General features: G+C 46.5%; 1 protein-coding gene across 6 annotated transcripts; it reads right to left on the minus strand.

The window, feature by feature from the left end:
* Positions 1-1099: 1099 nt before the first annotated feature.
* Positions 1100-17077, minus strand: ZKSCAN5 (zinc finger with KRAB and SCAN domains 5). Of its 6 annotated transcripts, none has more exons than XM_043455000.1 (7): positions 17057-17077; positions 15286-15803; positions 10004-10142; positions 7409-7491; positions 7045-7180; positions 4216-4824; positions 1100-3427 (listed from the first exon to the last, which is right to left on the minus strand). In XM_043455000.1, exons 2-7 carry the CDS (start codon positions 15697-15699, stop codon positions 2310-2312), a joined length of 2499 nt encoding a protein of 832 aa, XP_043310935.1. In that variant the 5' UTR covers positions 15700-15803; positions 17057-17077; the 3' UTR covers positions 1100-2309. The 6 variants fall into 6 exon arrangements, with proteins under 6 accessions (XP_043310935.1, XP_043310931.1, XP_043310934.1 ...); XM_043454996.1 differs by lacking the exon at positions 17057-17077 and adding an exon at positions 16954-17045 and having other exon boundaries at positions 15286-15806; XM_043454999.1 differs by lacking the exon at positions 17057-17077 and adding an exon at positions 16954-16993.
* Between the last annotated feature and the right edge of the window lie 49 nt (positions 17078-17126).

Here is a 17126-nt window from a genome sequence, read left to right on the forward strand (position 1 = left end):
GTTTAATCATCTAAGACATAGTCTAGTTTGGTGCTTAAGAGCTTAGCTTTTGGAGGCAAAGTGACCGTGGTTCAAATACTCATTCTGCCACTTATTGGCTGTGTGACTTTGGGCAAGGGAATTAACTACTCTGAATGTCAAGTTTTTCCCAGCTGTAAAATGAGAGTGCTATTAAGTGAAACCACCGCATAATGTGAGGATTAAGTGAGGTGATCCACATAAAGCACTTAGCATGATGTTTAAAGCACGGTGGACATTAACACCAGGCTTTACTGAACTTGTTGTTCTCAATTGTCTTAAATCACCTTTAGTCTTATCACCTTTAGCTCTGTGATTCTGTTTGTAGGTGACAAGTCTCCTTAAATGCTTCCAAGGAGGCCCTCTGACATACATTACATCAAGTTGGTGGATATTTGCCCCAAGTGTCATTTTCTCTCTTCAATCAGTGGCTTTCAGCCAGAGCCACTCAAATCCACAATCATTTTCATTTTGTTCCTCAAAACTTACCCAAATTGGTGTATCCCTTCCTATCTGTATTCCATCCCAGTTCACCAAAGTGAGTGTCTCCCAACTGAATGGCCGCCACATGACTGGGACTACCAGGGTTCCGCCCACCATTGGTGACGAGTCCTTGTTGCCTCGTGGTGAGTGGCCAGTCCATTCTTATAGGACAATTCATGGCACCATACGTCTCTGCCTAAAGCAGAGCCTGAGACAAGCATTCAGACCCACGTGATTTGCTGAGGACAGGAAGGGGAGGAGGGGATAAGACAGCACAGAGGACAAGAGAATGGATGGAGGCAATAACCAAAGTCTTGCCTGATCCACAAAGGGTGGGTCTGGAGCATACTGCATCTGCTCCCCACCTGGAGGCAAGTGAATCAGCCTTTGTAACCCTGTATCAACCAGTCATTGGCTGGGAGTGGGGCAGGCAGCTGACTCCTGGGTGGAGCAGCTCTCTTTACTTGAGCCTCCAGAGAACTGGGTGAGCTGTGAGCATCTGGCGGCCAAAACTCAAGAGCAGCTGGGAGACAGGTATGGCAGCCTGGCAAAGGGGGCCTGGCCCGGGCACCAGTGCATAACACACACAATCAACAGGTATTCATTAGGTGTTTATTGTAATTCAGGCCATCAGCAGAAGCAGGACTTCAGTGGTGCCCAAAAGCCTCTCACCGTTTCTCTAGCAAACAGGTTTGCGTTAACGTTCTTTTCCATGTCATCGTCTTTCCCCCATCACTCCTTCTAAGACCTTTCCAAAAGGCAGGGTGCACCAGACCCGGACCTCCCTCCTTCTATGAATGTTTACTCTCTAATCCAGTGGCAACCCAAGTAGAAATTCATTCTTTATCCACTATCCTATTGGGGAGATCCACTCCAGGGCAACTGGGAGTTGGCACACATATTGCTTGGACCACAACTCAATTCTCAATTCAATTTGGTCCAACTCCTTCTATGGACAAAGTTACCCTCATTTGTGTGGGTAACAGAATAAACACCAGTCCACAGCCTGGCCTGTCTGCTTTATTCCCCTAAGGTCCCACTCCCCTCTCCCTAAGACATGACAGACCAACACAGTTTCTCCTGAATTTAAAACGTAACTTTTTTTCTACTAGCTAACCATGGTGCCAGGAGAATCAAAGACAAAACAAAAAGGTAGAGTGTGTTTCATGAAGAAGTTGTTGACTGAATAAGGCAGCAAGAACACATACCATCCAGCCTCTGAACCTCATTTTCACCCAGATATAAATACTTTAAAAATCAATTTCTTTTCAAAGGGTTTAAAATACTCAAGATGGGAATGACCCCTGGAGCATTCCAGTGGCTGGCATTACCGCTGAGGTTCGTTGCTGAGATACCAACACCAAGATCATGCTGAAGTTTCTCTCTTTCACTGTGCTATTCCCTGAATAGATAAGCTGTCAAACAAGGCAGAAGCTACAAATGAAGCTTATTTCTACCGAGTTCATGAGGCTTCTCCCAGTGTCAATGTTTTTAGACTCACGTGAAGAATGAGAGCCTTCTGAAGGCTTCCCCCCCACCCACCGTATTTTTCTCTCCTGTCTAGACTCTTGCGAATGAAGATGGAAACGATAGCTTTCCCATTGGGAAAGCAGATCTGTACTTGCTGTGGATGCTCCGGTGTCCTAAGTTCTAAATAAAGGATCTCAACATATCTGTAGGTTTGATGGCTACGCTGAAGAAGATGCTTGAGGTTGTGACTACATTTGTTACAGGAATAGGGTTACTCTTCAGGAAGGCGTCTCTAAAATTGTGTAAGAGCTGTTCTATGATAGGAACCTCTAGACACCTCAGGTCTTTATGGGATCTGTCCTCTCATGACTTCTCAGATGTTTAAAGAGGCTACAACTCCAACTGAAACTCAGGCCGCATTCTTTACACTGAAAGGGTTTCTCACCAGTGTGGATCCTCTGATGCTGATTGAGATGTGACTTCAGAGCAAAACCTCTGCCACATTCATTACACTGATGGGCTTTCAGGCTGCAATAGCTTTTAGGATATTGGTTGATGTGGGGACACTGGCCAACGCTTTCTCCACACAGATTACATTTATAGGTTTTCTCTGCGGTATGAGTTCTGTAATGCTGAATGAGGTCTGAACTATAATGAAAGGCTTCGCCACACACGTCGCACTTATAAGGCTGCTCTTGCAACTCAATCTTCTTATCTTCGATCACCGTTAAGTTCCAGCTGTATGCTTCCTCGCAAACACCATTCTGTTCATTTTTCTGGCCCATGTGGAGCACCTGGTGTTCAATGAGGCTAACGTACTGAAAAAAGACTTCTCCGCATTCATGACACTGGTGGGACTTCTCTCTCGAGTGAAGCCTCAGATGCCCAGCAAGGTGTGACCGTCTCCCAAAGCCCTTCCCACACTCGTTACACTTAAAGGGCCTCTCCCCACTGTGCACGCTCTGATGCTGGACCAGGTGAGACCTCACTCGGAAAGCTTTCCCGCACAAGGGGCAGGTGTAAGGCTTCTCCCCCGTGTGCACCCGCTGATGCTGAGTGAGGTGCACACGCTGATTGTAGCTTTTCCCACACTCGTCGCACCTAAACGGTTTCTCCCCAGTGTGTATCCGCTGATGCTGGATAAGATGTGCGCTCTGAATAAAGCTCTTCCCGCATTCATTACATTTATGGGGTCTCTCTCCAGTGGAGGGCTTTTTGTGGGCATAGGTGACTTCGCTGAAATTCATCCTCTTTGAAGAGGGCTGTCCTAGTATCTCTTTCATGGGCATTCCCTGCTTTCTCTCCAACTTGCCCTGGTGCTCGTGGCCTTCTCCAAAATCTTGAACTGGAGACACATTTCTTTGGAGTCTGCCTGTGGGTTCCATGTCCGCTTCTGAAAACTCTGAAATTTTCTTCTTGACATTCAGTTTTGTATTCTTACTTCTTCTACTGCCACCTGAAAAAGTCAAGAGAAAATGAAAATGTTATCAGTCCTTTTACGGAAGAAAAGGAAACTATCAGGAAAAAATGGATAATCAGATGAAACTATGATGTAACAGGAGTAACAAAGGAGGAGGGGAGCATGTAGGTGCTCTGGTGTCTGTTTGGTGAACAAGATAAATAGAGCGCTTACTTGGGAGGGTGATGAGAAAGACTGAGGACAGGCAGTCAAAGGGAAACGCCAAACACTGTTACTACACAGACAGAAAGGAATTCTGACATGGGAGAGGCGGTAGGAAAGGTGGAAGGGATCCTCACCCCAACATGAGTCAGGGAGAGAATGAGACAGAACAAAGATACACAGCTAGATGGTGAGAACTGACGAAGGCCTGAGGAATGGGAGGCAAAGGAATGTGAGGGGGATATGGAATTGGAAGAATATCCAGTTAGGAGCCAGGAAAAAGAGAAATGAGCCAGAAGAAATGTTGTTGGGAGTTCCCTGGTGGTCCAGTGGCTGCGACTCTGTGCTCCCAACACAGGGGGCCAGGGTTTGGTCCCTGGTCATGGAACTAAATCCCACATGCTGCAACTAAAGAGTTTAAATGCGCAACTAAGACCCAGAGCAGCCAAATAAATATTAAAAAAAAAAAAAACATACAGTACAAATGATAATAAAACAGAGGGTAACTCTCCATCCCCGCCTACTACAGCTGCCACCATCCCCACCCATCTGTCCAATAGTTCTAAGCTGATAAACCAATTCCTGCCTCGTTTACGCTCCGAAGACCAACTGCTCACACCTACATCTTTGGGATTTCTCTCTGAAGTGGCGCTTGAGGTGCTCGATCAGGTGTGAGTGGCGCCCGAAGCTCTTCCCGCACTCGGGGCAGCCGTAGGGCCGCTCGCCGCTGTGCACGCTGTGATGCTGGACGAGGTGGGAGCTGACGCGGAAGGCCTTGCCGCACACCTGGCAGGTGTAGGGCTTCTCGCCGGTGTGGACGCGCTGGTGCTGGGTGAGGTGCACGCGCTGGTTGTAGCTCTTCCCGCACTCGCCACACTTGAAGGGCTTCTCGCCCGTGTGGATTCGCCGGTGCTGGATGAAGTTGGAGGCCTGCAGGAAGAACTTCCCGCAGTCATTACACCTGTGCCCCCTCTCGCCGCTGGTGGGTGGCTTCCGGGTCACGTCGGTGATGGCCCCGAGCTCTCTCTTCTGGGGAGGGGTCTGCCTTGATCGCCCCCCTGGCGGGTGGACCTGCCACCTTTCTACCATGCCATGAAGGTCGCTAACTTCTCCAAACTCCTGACTCGAGGGAACAGTTCTCTCAGGGCCTCCTGAAGTCATCCAGGATGATTCAGCTTCATCAGAAATGTGCTTTATTGTGAGTTCCACGTTGTCATTCCTGGACTCATAATCTGAGAGGAAAGAGGGAAAATGGAAATGTTAAGTTTACTCCCTGATTCAGGAATAGAGAAAAATTACATGAAACCAACAAGTGCAAGCAAGGAATGACTTTGTAAAGCCATCTGCAAAATGACTTCACAATACAGGCATGGGATGAGGATCAGTGAAGTCGGAAACTGAGGCAGGAAAGGGAAGACAGAGCCGGCAGGAATGGATCAATGGGATGAGACTGGGAGAGCAGTCATTTCATTTAAGGACAATGACTTCCTCTTGACATGGGACTTCCGTCCAGTAGCTGTTTGTGAACACCTATGCTGTGTTAAATATTCTCAGTAAAATCTGATGCTGGGTGATGTTACTAACCCAGTCCTCACCTTCCCCTTCCTGTTCATTCACAGCCCTGAGAAGAAAGAGGATCTCTCAGCTTTTTCAATCCCCAAAGAATCTCAGTTTGGTGTGAATCAGTCTCAAGGGAGAAAAGCATCCTTTCTACACCCGGAAAGGCCCTACGACTGTTGAGAGCTAAGTCACTGCTTGGTGGTTGTTGATGAATAGACACACTTAAGAGGCTGCAGTCCAAACAAAAAAAAGAGGCTGCAGTCCATTCCCCGTGTAACTGGATCAGCAACATGCATTTCACTCAAAACATGGAAATTTAATAGAGTGCAAAGATAAACTTTCAGTGGTTAACAAAAAACAGGAATGTTTCTTTAAAGGCTAGAGAGAAAGATCATAGTCCATTGAGAACTTTCCAAAAAGATTTTTTATAAAGAGAAAAATTGTTTTCAAACATTACATAAAACGCCCCTGGCACCGTCTGGCATCCCGTGTTTGATCCTGGTCCAGGAAGATCCCACGTGCCGCGGGGCAACTAAGCCTGTGCACCACAACTATTCAGCCTGTGACCCCGAGCCTGTGCTCTGCAACGAGAGAAGCTACTGCAGTGCGAAGCCCGCACACCACAACTGGAGAGCAGCAACTAGAGAAACGCCTACGCAGCAAGGAAGACCCAGCACAGCCAAACAATGAATAAATTAACTAGAAAAAAAAAAAAAAAAAAAAAGAATTCAAAACAGCTTGGAGAATAATATGCAGCAGAAGTGTGCCAAGTTCTGCAACTCTGAAACCCATTAAATACCTATAAAGTGATTGAAAAAGATAAAACAATACTGACTCAAATTAGACCAAGAAATTAGTTTTAAAAGAAGGGAATGAAAGAAATTTGCATTAAATATAATATTTATACTACATAAGCAATTCCTTGAGACTACCACTAAGATCCCAACAGACAAGTAAGCAGAGGGCATGTGCAAATAACTCAAAGAAAACACAAACATATATCAATAGTAATAAAGGAAATAGAAAATCTGAAAGAGCAGTAGAAAATGTTCCTTTTTAAATAAAAGCCTGTGAGTGCACTAAACACTTGGACACTGTGGGATAATGCTTTTCAAAAGAAATTTGGGCTTATAAGTGGATGGATTCCATCTAAAGTCCACCAGCGTGCCTGACAGTGACTCTTCCAAAAGAATTCATTCAAAAGAGGCTACAAGCCATAAGCTTCAAAATATCTGCCATAGTGCTGAGGTTTTCTATAATTGCTCCAGGCAGCATAGCCAAATATTACTTTCCAAGATCATTAGCTTAGAAATAGGTTCAAAAATCTCATCTGGGGTACAAAATTCAAGAAGGGATGAGATATGTGAAATGCAGATGCCAAGGCGAATATAAGGCCGGTACCAGTGGTCTGAGAATAGTAATGGAGTGAATTAGCCACCCATGCTTGTGCTATGCGGTGCTTAGTCGCTCAGTCATGTCAGACTCTGCGACACCGTGGACTCTAGCCCGCCAGGCTGCTCTGTCCATGGGGATTCTCCAGGCAAGAATACTGGAGTGGGTTGCCGTTTTCTACTCCAATCATACTCTTATTATGATGGAAATAATCAGAATAAGTAGAATAAGAGAAAAAAAAGAGAGACGGAGAAAGCTGATTTACTCTCACAGAAAAACAAAATAACCAGTCATAGCAATTACATGCATACATGTATAACAACCTCTGTGCCGTACACCTGAAACTAAGACAACACTGTTAACCAACTATATCCAATATACAATAAAAAACTTTAAATAAATAAATGTAACACGCATGCTTTCACTAGATATGCTAGAAATACTCTTTATGGATAATAAAATGAAGATGTCCTACACCACGCAAGCAAAATCATTCTTACCCAGGGAAGTCATACTCCCATAATTCTCCTTCCGGTCATCCCTATAGAGGGACTTCTGGGACTGGTCCAAATGTCCCCATTCTTCCAGGATGAAGGACACAGCCACGTCAGCCACATCTTCAATTTTCACCAACTTCTGAAACATGAGATCGCCACTAAATCCCCATTCCCTAGGCTCAGAAGGGAGGGACTGTGCTTCACGGAGGGTGGGGGAGTGGAACAGGAAAAGACAGTGAACACAAACCCAGACGAGCCCTGTCTCTGGTTAAAGAGATAGAACTCTGATACAGAATCAGCCTTAAAGCAGCTACGTGTCCAAGAGCCAACGAGGGTCCCTCGAAGTGGGCACAGGGACGCCGCTCACCTGGGACCCAGTGGAGAGGAGCGAGGCTGTCAGCTCCTGGCTGTCCTTCAGGGGAAGGGAGGAAACTTGGAGAGCAGGAAGCGCTGAGAGGGGAGAAAAAAGAGGAGTCAGTGAGAATCTCTGCCTAGTTCCAAATGCCATCATGTTCTGCTTTTTCTCAAGAAACCACCATGGTGCCCTGTGGCACTGAGGCCACATTCTTTTGCTTGGCCGTCAAGACGTTCTCCTCTGAGCCCCCACACCTACCCCGTGCTCACCCTTCCCCTGAAAACACTAGGCTTCCTGCTGTGATCAGGCGGTCAGGCTGGTCCCGCTGCTGACCAGGGATGGGACCATTCCCCTAGAAAGGATGCTCTCTGCCCTGTCAAGGTCAGATCTCATCACCTCGAAGCATCTCCACAGGCCCACATCTTCCATGAAGCTGAAGCACCGCCGAGAGCCCAGGCCTTCTCGAGCTTTAAGGTGCAAACAGATCACCTGGGGGTCTTGGTACAGGGTAGATTCTGCCTCAGGAGTACTGGGGTGGCCCCTGTATTGTGCATTTCTAACAAGTCCGAAGGTGATGCTGGCACTGCCGCTCTTGGGACCATAGTTGGATCATCAGCAAGGCCTTAGTCCACACTCTCCCTCAAAACATGACCGTGGGCTGATTGATGTCAATGTATGACAAAACCCACTGCAGTGTTGTGAAGTAATTAGCCTCCGACTAATAAAGATAAATGAAAACAAAAACAAAAACAAAACATGACCGTGGTTGGTTTATAGACAACCGACTAGTTTGCGTCCTAGTTTGTCTACGAGTAAGTCTACTCTGTGTGTTATAAGAACAGGCTGATAAAGCAAATCTTGCCTTTCAAAACCTCACTGTCTGATGCCAGCAGAGGGCAGACAGCATTATCCTCAAGGTTCACCCGAGTTCCGGCAGGAACAGAGGTGGGGCATCTGTGGAGTTGACAGCAGGAGGTGGGAGCAGCAGGAAAGCCTTTCCACAGGAAGTGACTCTGGAAGGAGGGGTGGGATGGAACGAGGTGGGATCAAGGTGCCTTCGCAGTACAGTGACCCACACGTGCAACGCCTGGAGGGTCTGGTCTCCAGATGCTGGTGACCATCTGACATTCTGTTGTCACCTCCGCTGCTCCTTTGTCTGAGATTCATGGGGCATCCGGACCTGCCTCGTGCACCCTGACCTGGACAGATCCACGTGCTATCAACCCTTCACCTGACGACTCAGACCTTCCTATGGCGTCCCGGGTCCTAGAGATGTATTAACATATGCATGTGGAGCCTGCATGTGTCCAAGGACTAGGAAGATGAGCAAAGACCCAAAACAGAGGAGACAATGGTTAGAGATGAAAGCCGGAAACAGAGACGGACCTGAACCCCGCAGTGTGGCTAGAGTCAAAACAAGGCATGAAAGAAAGGGATGAACACAGTCTATCCCGAAGCAATCATTATGAGTACAGACTACTTTCCAACATAACTGGAATAACTAGAATAACTACATCCTAAATAAGTCCATTCATTTTTTTAAAGTTCCTGTGAAACTCACTGTTTCTAGCTTTTAAGAAAATGACCTTGGCCCTCTCAAGCCCAGATGAGTCCCAGGGACAGAAAACTAGCCCGCGGTGCCATCAAAGGCGTGAGGGTGCAGCCTGCCCCAGAGCGTCAAACCAACCACCCAACCCAGTCTTCTCTGTCGGAATAAGCAAACTGGCTGGGCCTGGCCAACAGGGCAGAAAAGACAGCAACACAAGAGTTGGACACAACTTAGCAACTAAACAACAACAACAACAAATATGGGGTCCCACCTCTAATCCGGATGGTGTATAAATCAGATCATCTTACTAAATCTTAAAAATTCTAAATTCTAAAATAAATCCAGGGACTTCCCTGATGGTCCAGTGGTTAAGACTCTGTGTTTCCAATGCAGGGGCCATGGGTTCGATCCCTGGTTGGAGTACAAGGATCCCGCAGGCAGCAGGGCTTGGCCAAATAAAAAAAGAAAATATACCCCATAGCAAGAGATTCTGATTAGAGATGACAGGCTTGTGGACATGTATCCTCCTAAATGAGATACTAGGTGTAAACTTTTCCTCCTTGACGTGTCTCATAGAGGTTAGTAACAGTGAGGTGAGGGTGACAGGGACTGAAGGAGAGAAAGAGAGGTCAGTTACTCTAAAGCTCCTTGTGAAACACAGCTTAAAATCAGACATCACATGAATGACTGAACAGCCAGAAGTGCAGTTAGGAACTGGAGGGCTTTGTCGACGTGAGCCTTAGGACAACAAAATGAATGAAGGAGAGTTGCAAAACCACAATGATACTTTCATAAAAGACTTCTAGATCTTTTAACAGTACTTGCACTTAGACTTGTCTTCATCCGCAATACAGGTTTCGCGTGGCGCTGGTTGTTAGTACAGCTCCCAGCCGGCCTCCAAGCTGACCGAGGACTCGACTCGCTGCCCCCACCCTTCCCAACCTCCAGATGATGCTAACTGTGAAGAGCCTGCCGAGACACAAGTCTCTCACTACAAGAACAGCTTACCCACACAGCCAGGGCACCCACACCCATCCCATGGAAGCCCAGATTCTAACCGTCTTCCTCCAGAAGATGAGGCCCCTGTGGCTCATGTTCGGCCTGGGGGTCCACAGGCAGGAGCTGGTGACTGAAGGACTCGGGCCCGGCTCCAGGTGGCACGCTCTTCGGAGGAAGCCCTTCAGGACACGCCACAATCTGCCAATCATAACCACATTAATCAGCAAGTTATAGGAAGGGCTAAGAGTCAGATATGCAGATGACACCACCCTTATGGCAGAAAGCAAAGAACTAAAGAGTTTCTTGATGAAAGTAAAAGAGGAGAGTGAAAAAGTTGGCTTAAAGCTCAACATTCAGAAAATGAAAATCATGGCATCTGGTCCCATCACTTCATGGAAAATAGATGGGGAAAGAGTGGAAACAGTGACAGACTTAATTTTGGGGGGTCCAAAATCACTGCAGATGGTGACTGCAGCCATGAAATTAAAAGACATTTACTCTTTGGAAGAAAAGTTATGACGAACTTAGAACAGCATATTAAAAAGCAGAGACATTACTTTGCCAGCAAAGGTCTGTCTAGTCAAGGCTATGATTTTTCCAGTAGTCATGTATGGATGTGGCTATATCCATACAAATAAAGAAAGCTGAACACCTAAGAATTGATGCTTTTGAACTGTGGTGTTGGAGAAGACTCTTGAGAGTCCCTCAGACTGCAAGCAGATCCAACCAGTCCATCCTAAAGGAAATCAGTCCTGAATATTCACTGGAAGGACTGATGTTGAAGCTGAAACTCCAATACTTTGGCCACCTGATGGGAAGAACTGATTCATTTTAAAAGACCCTGATGCTGAGAAAGATTGAAGGCGGGAGGAGAAGGGGACGACAGAGGATAAGATGGTTGGACAGCATCACTGACTCAGTAGACATGAGTTTGAGTAAACTCCGAGAGTTGGTGATGGACAGGGAGGCCTGGCGTGCTGCAGTCTATGGGGAGGCAAAGAGTCGGACACGACTGAGAGACTGAATTGAACTGAACTGAAGAAAGAGTCTAGCAAGTTCACATTATTCTTTCATTCATTCCTTGCCCAAGTATTACCTGTGTGTCTACAACCATCCATAATTACACAGTGGCTGAATAAACATGTCTATATTGAAGACGACTTGCATTAAATACACCAACACACAAATAAATACACAATTATAAACTATGTTACATGTAAGAAAGGAGAAGAATGTGATGCCATGAGGCAGAAGAGATGAGATCAATGTTAGACTGGGTGGCCAACGAAGGCTTTTTTGAGGACGGGTCACTGAAGTCAACACCTGGAGGATGAAAGAAGTCAGCCAGGAGAAAAGTGAGGAGCGACCCAGGCAGACAGAGTGACATACTCAAAGACACTCAGGCAGAAAGCCAGAGTGGGCCAAGTTTAGTCAAGTGGGGAAAAATGAGAAATGAGCTTGGAAAGATCAATACAGAACTCAAGAAGTCACACTCAGACACCCAGAAGACCAGGTTCAAGTAGGACAGACCAATGCCAAGACTGAAGCTAGTGCATGACTATCTATCTCTATCTTTCTGCTCTTACACAACCTTAGGATATCCATAGCCAGTCTCTTTACAATTTGCCTCTTCTGGAAAGTACTAGCTCAGTGGCATCGAAGCAGGTAATCAGATCCTGTTTTGAGATAGAATTGCTCTCCCCGTGTCTCACCCTCCCTTATGTTTCAAAGCACTTTCAATTTTAACCCTCCTGGCCCTGACAAAACACGGCACAAGAATTATATTAAGAGATGGCTGGGGACTTCCCTGGGGGTCCAGTGGTTAAGACTCTGCACTTCCGATGCAGGGGGTGAGGGTTCACCCTCTGGTCAGGGAACTAAAATCCTACATGTTGCAAAGCCAGAAAATTAAAAAAAACAAAAAAACAAAAAAAACCAAGCTGCTCCAAGACAGAGAGGACAAGCAGAGTTTAAAAAAACAAGAAAGGGAAAAAAAAGAGGCAGCTGCAACGCAGTTGTGGCAGACATGACTCTGCATGGAAGTGCGTGTCTCCTTAGACTTGCTCAGGACAAGTGAAGAAAATGCCAAGTAGGTCAAAGGGCACCTGGGCCCCAGAGCAGCGAAGCAGCCCCAGAGGTCCCCTGAGAAGAGGACAGAGAAACCCAGGAGGAGGGACAGAGGATACAGCCTGGGAAAAGGCTTGCCAGAGACAAGAACTACCTGGAGATAAAGATGAGGAACAACGTTGGGGATACAGAGGGCAGGGAGGGAGAAAGGCAGACACAGTGAGCTGAGCAGGCCCTTAGGAAAACCCGCACCTCTGGGCCTCAAATCCCCGACTGATCCCCACCAGGAAATGATCCGAGTGTTCCTTTCACAGATGGGGTCATGTCGCAACGACAGAAGTCGATGTGGAATACCTGCTGTAAATTCTCCATTTAAAAACGCTCTGGGGGCACTTCGCTGGTGGTCCAGTGGTTACAATTCCGCACTCCCAGCATGCAGGGACCAGGTTTGAGCCCTGGCCAGGGAACTAGACGCCACATGCCACAATTAAAGATCTCACGCGCCGCAGCTAAGACCCAGCACAGCCAAATAAGTAAGTATTTTTAAAATAAATAAAAATGCTTTTTGCTTTAAACTAGGATTTTGAATATTTACTACTATAAAAGAGTAGGGTAAAGTCTGTCCGCAAGTCAGTTTTATAAAGTGTTAGTGTTACTTAGTCTTGTCTGACTCTTAAAGACCCCATGGACTGTAGCCTAACAGGATCCTCTGTCCATGCCATTCTCCAGGCAAGAATACTGGAGTGGGTAGCCATTCCCTTCTCCAGGGAATCTTCCCAACCCAGGGATTGAACCCAGGTTTCCTGCATTGCAGGCGGACTCTACCATTTCAGGCACCAAAGGAATAACCAAATGGCACCAGGAATCTTTACTTCCTGTCCTAGCAGAAGCAATAAAAAGATTCAAACACTCCTGTCTGCAAGACGAACATTCAGCCCAGCTGTAGGGTCTGGCGGAGGGTCTGCTGTAGCCCCCTTTGCTGCCCCCTTGCCTCGTGCAGTGAGCCAGCCCACGATCTTAAGAGTCTGAGGATGCTCTGAACACTGACACCTGAAGGTTCTGGAACACCCTGACCCAGAAGAGAAGAAGAATGAGGCTGGTCCCATACAATGAACGGCAATAGCTATGAAGAATGAGGCAGCTTCTCTAACTAGCTTCAAACTCTCATAGACCCAGGATCCCATAATTTTTGTTTCTTTGCTATCAAAAAACAAAAATTAAAGTTTCAGAGAATGTGGGAACAGGAGGGAAGTAGAAAGTCAGGTGATAAATGAGCAAGAATGGGTAAGAGAGGACAAAGGACGAGGAGAAGAAGAACAATGAAAAGATACAGATCCTCCCTTAAATTAACATCTGATTTCAGGCCATCCCAACACAAATATCAACAGGATTTTTGGGGTGGTAGAAGGTAAGTATTCTAAAGTTCACATGGAAAAAACAAAATATTGGGAAAAAAAATTTGGAAGAGAGAAACGCAGACCTATTGAATACCAAAACACTTTGCGGAGCTCAAATAATTAAAATACTGATATGTGAACAGACAGTAAGACAATAAAATAGAATTAAAAGAACAGAAATGGACCCAAATACATGGAAAAATTTGGTATTTAATAAAGATGACATTTTAATCAGACAAGGAAAAAAAGGGACTGCTGGGACAACTGGATAGACATCTGGAAAAAAACTGAGCTATAAACACCGCAAACACCTCATTGCAAAATGAATTCCAGACAGATCAATCATTTCAAAGGGTCAAACAAAAACAATAACAAACACACAATGGAGAAGAAACAATGAGAAAAGTTTCTTATAATACTGTAGTGGAGACAGCCTTTCTAACTATGATACAAAACCTGGAAATCATAAATTAAGATTTAAACTGACTGCATAAAAAGGAAAAAGAAAAACCAGCAAAGCAAAAAAATCTCCATAAGCAAAGACAAACAACAAAAGAAGGAAATGACTCTTGCAAATCAGATGGCAGACCCAGTGCTTACTTTTTCTAATAGGTGAATATAAACAGAGCGTTCACAGAAAAGGGTATATGCACAGCCTTTTAAAAAATGTACAGTGATCAAGCTCACTCATAGTAAGAAAAAAATGCATGTTAAACTTGCAAAGAAATGGAATACTGCGTCTTTCAGACTGGCAACAATCTCAAAGTTTGATAACACTGTGATACCAGGCTTTGAGCAAAAAACTTCTCTGATACATGGCTGTCGGGGATATAAATTGGTATAACCTCTACAGAGGGCAATCTGTCAACAGCTATCCAAACTGCAAATGCTTATGGGCTCTGTGCCAACAACTGACTTCTCAGTTTTGATTCTACAACTAATGATGAATGGAAAGGATATTCGTGGCAGCAAAGTTTGTTAAAGATTCAGAGACAATCGAAAGGAACAACTTAAATAGCCTTAAATTATTGTACATCCATACAATGGAACACAATGCAGTTTCAAAGAGTGAGGCAGCACTCTATGCACTGACATGGAACAAGCCGGGATACACTATAAGAAAAAAAGCTGGGACTTCCCTGTGGTCCAGTGGTTAAAGAATGTCGTGCAATGCAAGCGACATGGGTTCGATCCCTGGTCTGGGAACTAAGATCCCACATGCCAAGGAGCAACTAAGATGGGGCACAACTACTTAAACCCACACTATCTGGAGCCCACACCATACAACTAGAGAGTCCACACACCACAACTAAAAGATCCCATGTGCTCAACACGGGATTAAGACCCCACACAGCCAAATAAAAAAATTTTTAAAGAGCAGGAGATACATTTAAAAAAGAAAAAAAAGCAAGAGGCAGAAGTGGAAGGTGATGCAAAAAACATTTGTGTTTTTTTTTAAAACATCATACACATGGACACTAATACAGAATACAGTGTACCTCTGTAAGGACAGACAAGTATCATGGGACAATGGTTGCCTCTGGTGAGAACTCAGGCAGCTGGGGAATTAGGGGTGGGAGGGGCACTTACTTTTCATTACAACCTTATGCACTTTTTGCATTTTGTATCATGTCACTCAAAAAACAAACAGGGTAATTTAAAACAAACAAAATCGCAGACTCTCTTCTCCAGATTAACACATGGACACTGCTTCTCTTTGCTGGAGTGGCAGGAAATCTCCACAGTGGACCTAATCCCAGGAGAACAAAAGAATATGAATGAAGCACCAGGGCGCTCAAGACCTCACCCCTGCTCAGCTGCTCCTTAACTCTCTTCCTCTTCTTCCTCATTGTTCTAAGGCCTTCTCTTTCACTCACCTGTTGCTGACGTTCCTCTAGTTCTCTTTGTATATTTTCTACCACGGCCACAGCCTCCTCTCCGCTTTCAGGGTGATGCTCTCTCACCCAGGTCTGGAACTCTTCAGGCAGGATGGTCAGGAACTGCTCGAGCACCAGCAGCTCCAGGATCTGCTCCTTGGTGTGTAGCTCCGGCCGCAGCCACTCGCAGCAGAGCACTCGGAGTTGGCTGAGAGCCTCCCGGGGGCCTGACGCCTCGTGGTACTGGAAGTGCTTGAAGCGCTGGTAAAAAGTCTCGAACACCGGCGGACTGTACTCCTGCATCCAGGTGCAATCTTCTTCTTCCACCTTCACTATCAGAAGGTCTTCTTGCTCTGGTGAAGACTCGGAGGGAGGGTCTAGGTCTATAACTTCCCCAGATCCTGTCATTATCATTCCAACTCAGCGGGATCTCGCTCCACGTAAGCTGGGTTACACTGATCGAATCCGTTTCTCTGCTCTCTGAGATCTTCTCAAGGACACTTTCATTACTGTGCAACCTACTGATATATTGGAAATCGTTATTATCAAAGAGATGACAAAGAGGTCATCTATCCTAAAGATGACCATGCAGCAGAGTAACTGACTTTACAAGGTGTATTACAAAACAGCCATCACTCCACCCACAAAATGATCAACAAAGAATATTTCTAACATTTAAAAAGTGTAGAGACAGCAATAAAAATCTGACCTACGGCCTCAACAAATACAATTTTAGTGGTGAAGAACGCTGAATATCATATAAATAGTAGGACGACTTACTAACTAGTCCAGACGCAGCCGCTCCTCCTCTCTACCACAAGCCAAACTTAAGTCGGAACAGAGGTCAAAAACGTTACAGTGATCAAAGACGGTCTTGTCGTTCAAGCCATAAGAGCTTGACTGACCAACGGGAGATTTCATGGGTCCCGAAGAGAACCAGGGTTTTAGATACAGATTTTGCACCTGGATTGCGCACCATCGCCCCTGACCCCGAGCCACGGAAACCAGCCCTGTCAAGGTTAGGGACAGGACCTTCGTCTGGACACAAAGGCCATTCCTTTTGCTCAACGCCCCCGTCCCTGGGAGCTCTCCTGGAAGACCAAGCTCCCGCAGCGAAGGGTGGGGAAAGACGGGTTTCTTCTTACAAACGGAGATAAAAGCCGAAGCCGACACTTCGCAGCACTTCCTCGCCGGAAGTAAGCACGTCCAAGCGCTCCTGACCAGCGGGGTAGAGCCAGAAATCCCACCCCCGCCCCCCACGAGAGCACTTCCGAGTCCTCTCTAGGAATCCCGGAGGTCCTTGCCTCGCCACAGGAGGAAAGTGCCCGCCCCAGGCTCCGCCCTAAGACCCGCCCCCGGAAGGGCTGTGGGCCAATCGGCTGGGAGATGGATCCCAGTCCAACCTCCAGCAACACGGCCGTTCCCCGCCCACCCACACGCAGATACTTCAACGCTAGAGCCGAGTTGAAAACACTGCCACTCTCTGCCCCCACTCAATGCCAGAGCCGTTTAAACAGTCCGAGTCCGCCCCTATCCTTGGGATGGGGGCAAAGGCAGGAACTTAGGTGTCCAGAGCGCTTGCTTGGCCACAGTTGCTAGTGTCTGGCCGTGGAACTTGCGCTCCCTCACCCCCGGCGCTCTTCGCCGCAGTTCGAAATAGGTCTGTACCTTTGTGCGAGCCGGCAACCTTCACTTCTCTTTAATGGACCCTTCGGTTTCTCCACCCGAATCCACTCGCCACTCCCCTCACCCCGTCTCCAGACACACCCACCTCCTCCCGCAGTGGTCAGCTCACCCGGCGGAAACATCCAACGTCAGACCGGAGCCCATAGCGGCTCGGA

This window comes from Cervus canadensis, chromosome 32 (genome assembly GCF_019320065.1).
Source record: "Cervus canadensis isolate Bull #8, Minnesota chromosome 32, ASM1932006v1, whole genome shotgun sequence".
NCBI lineage: Eukaryota > Metazoa > Chordata > Mammalia > Artiodactyla > Cervidae > Cervus > Cervus canadensis.

Bases quoted from the DNA above. Each gene is read 5' to 3' on its own strand.
- ZKSCAN5 (XM_043455000.1), bottom strand. From the start codon at position 15,699: ATGATAATGACAGGATCTGGGGAAGTTATAGACCTAGACCCTCCCTCC. The intron at 7,181-7,408 runs GTGAGCGGCGTC...CTCATGTTTCAG, and splicing joins TCCTCTCCACTGGGTCCCAG to AAGTTGGTGAAAATTGAAGA. The intron at 4,825-7,044 runs GTAAGAATGATT...CTTTCCTCTCAG, and splicing joins TGGGAGTATGACTTCCCTGG to ATTATGAGTCCAGGAATGAC.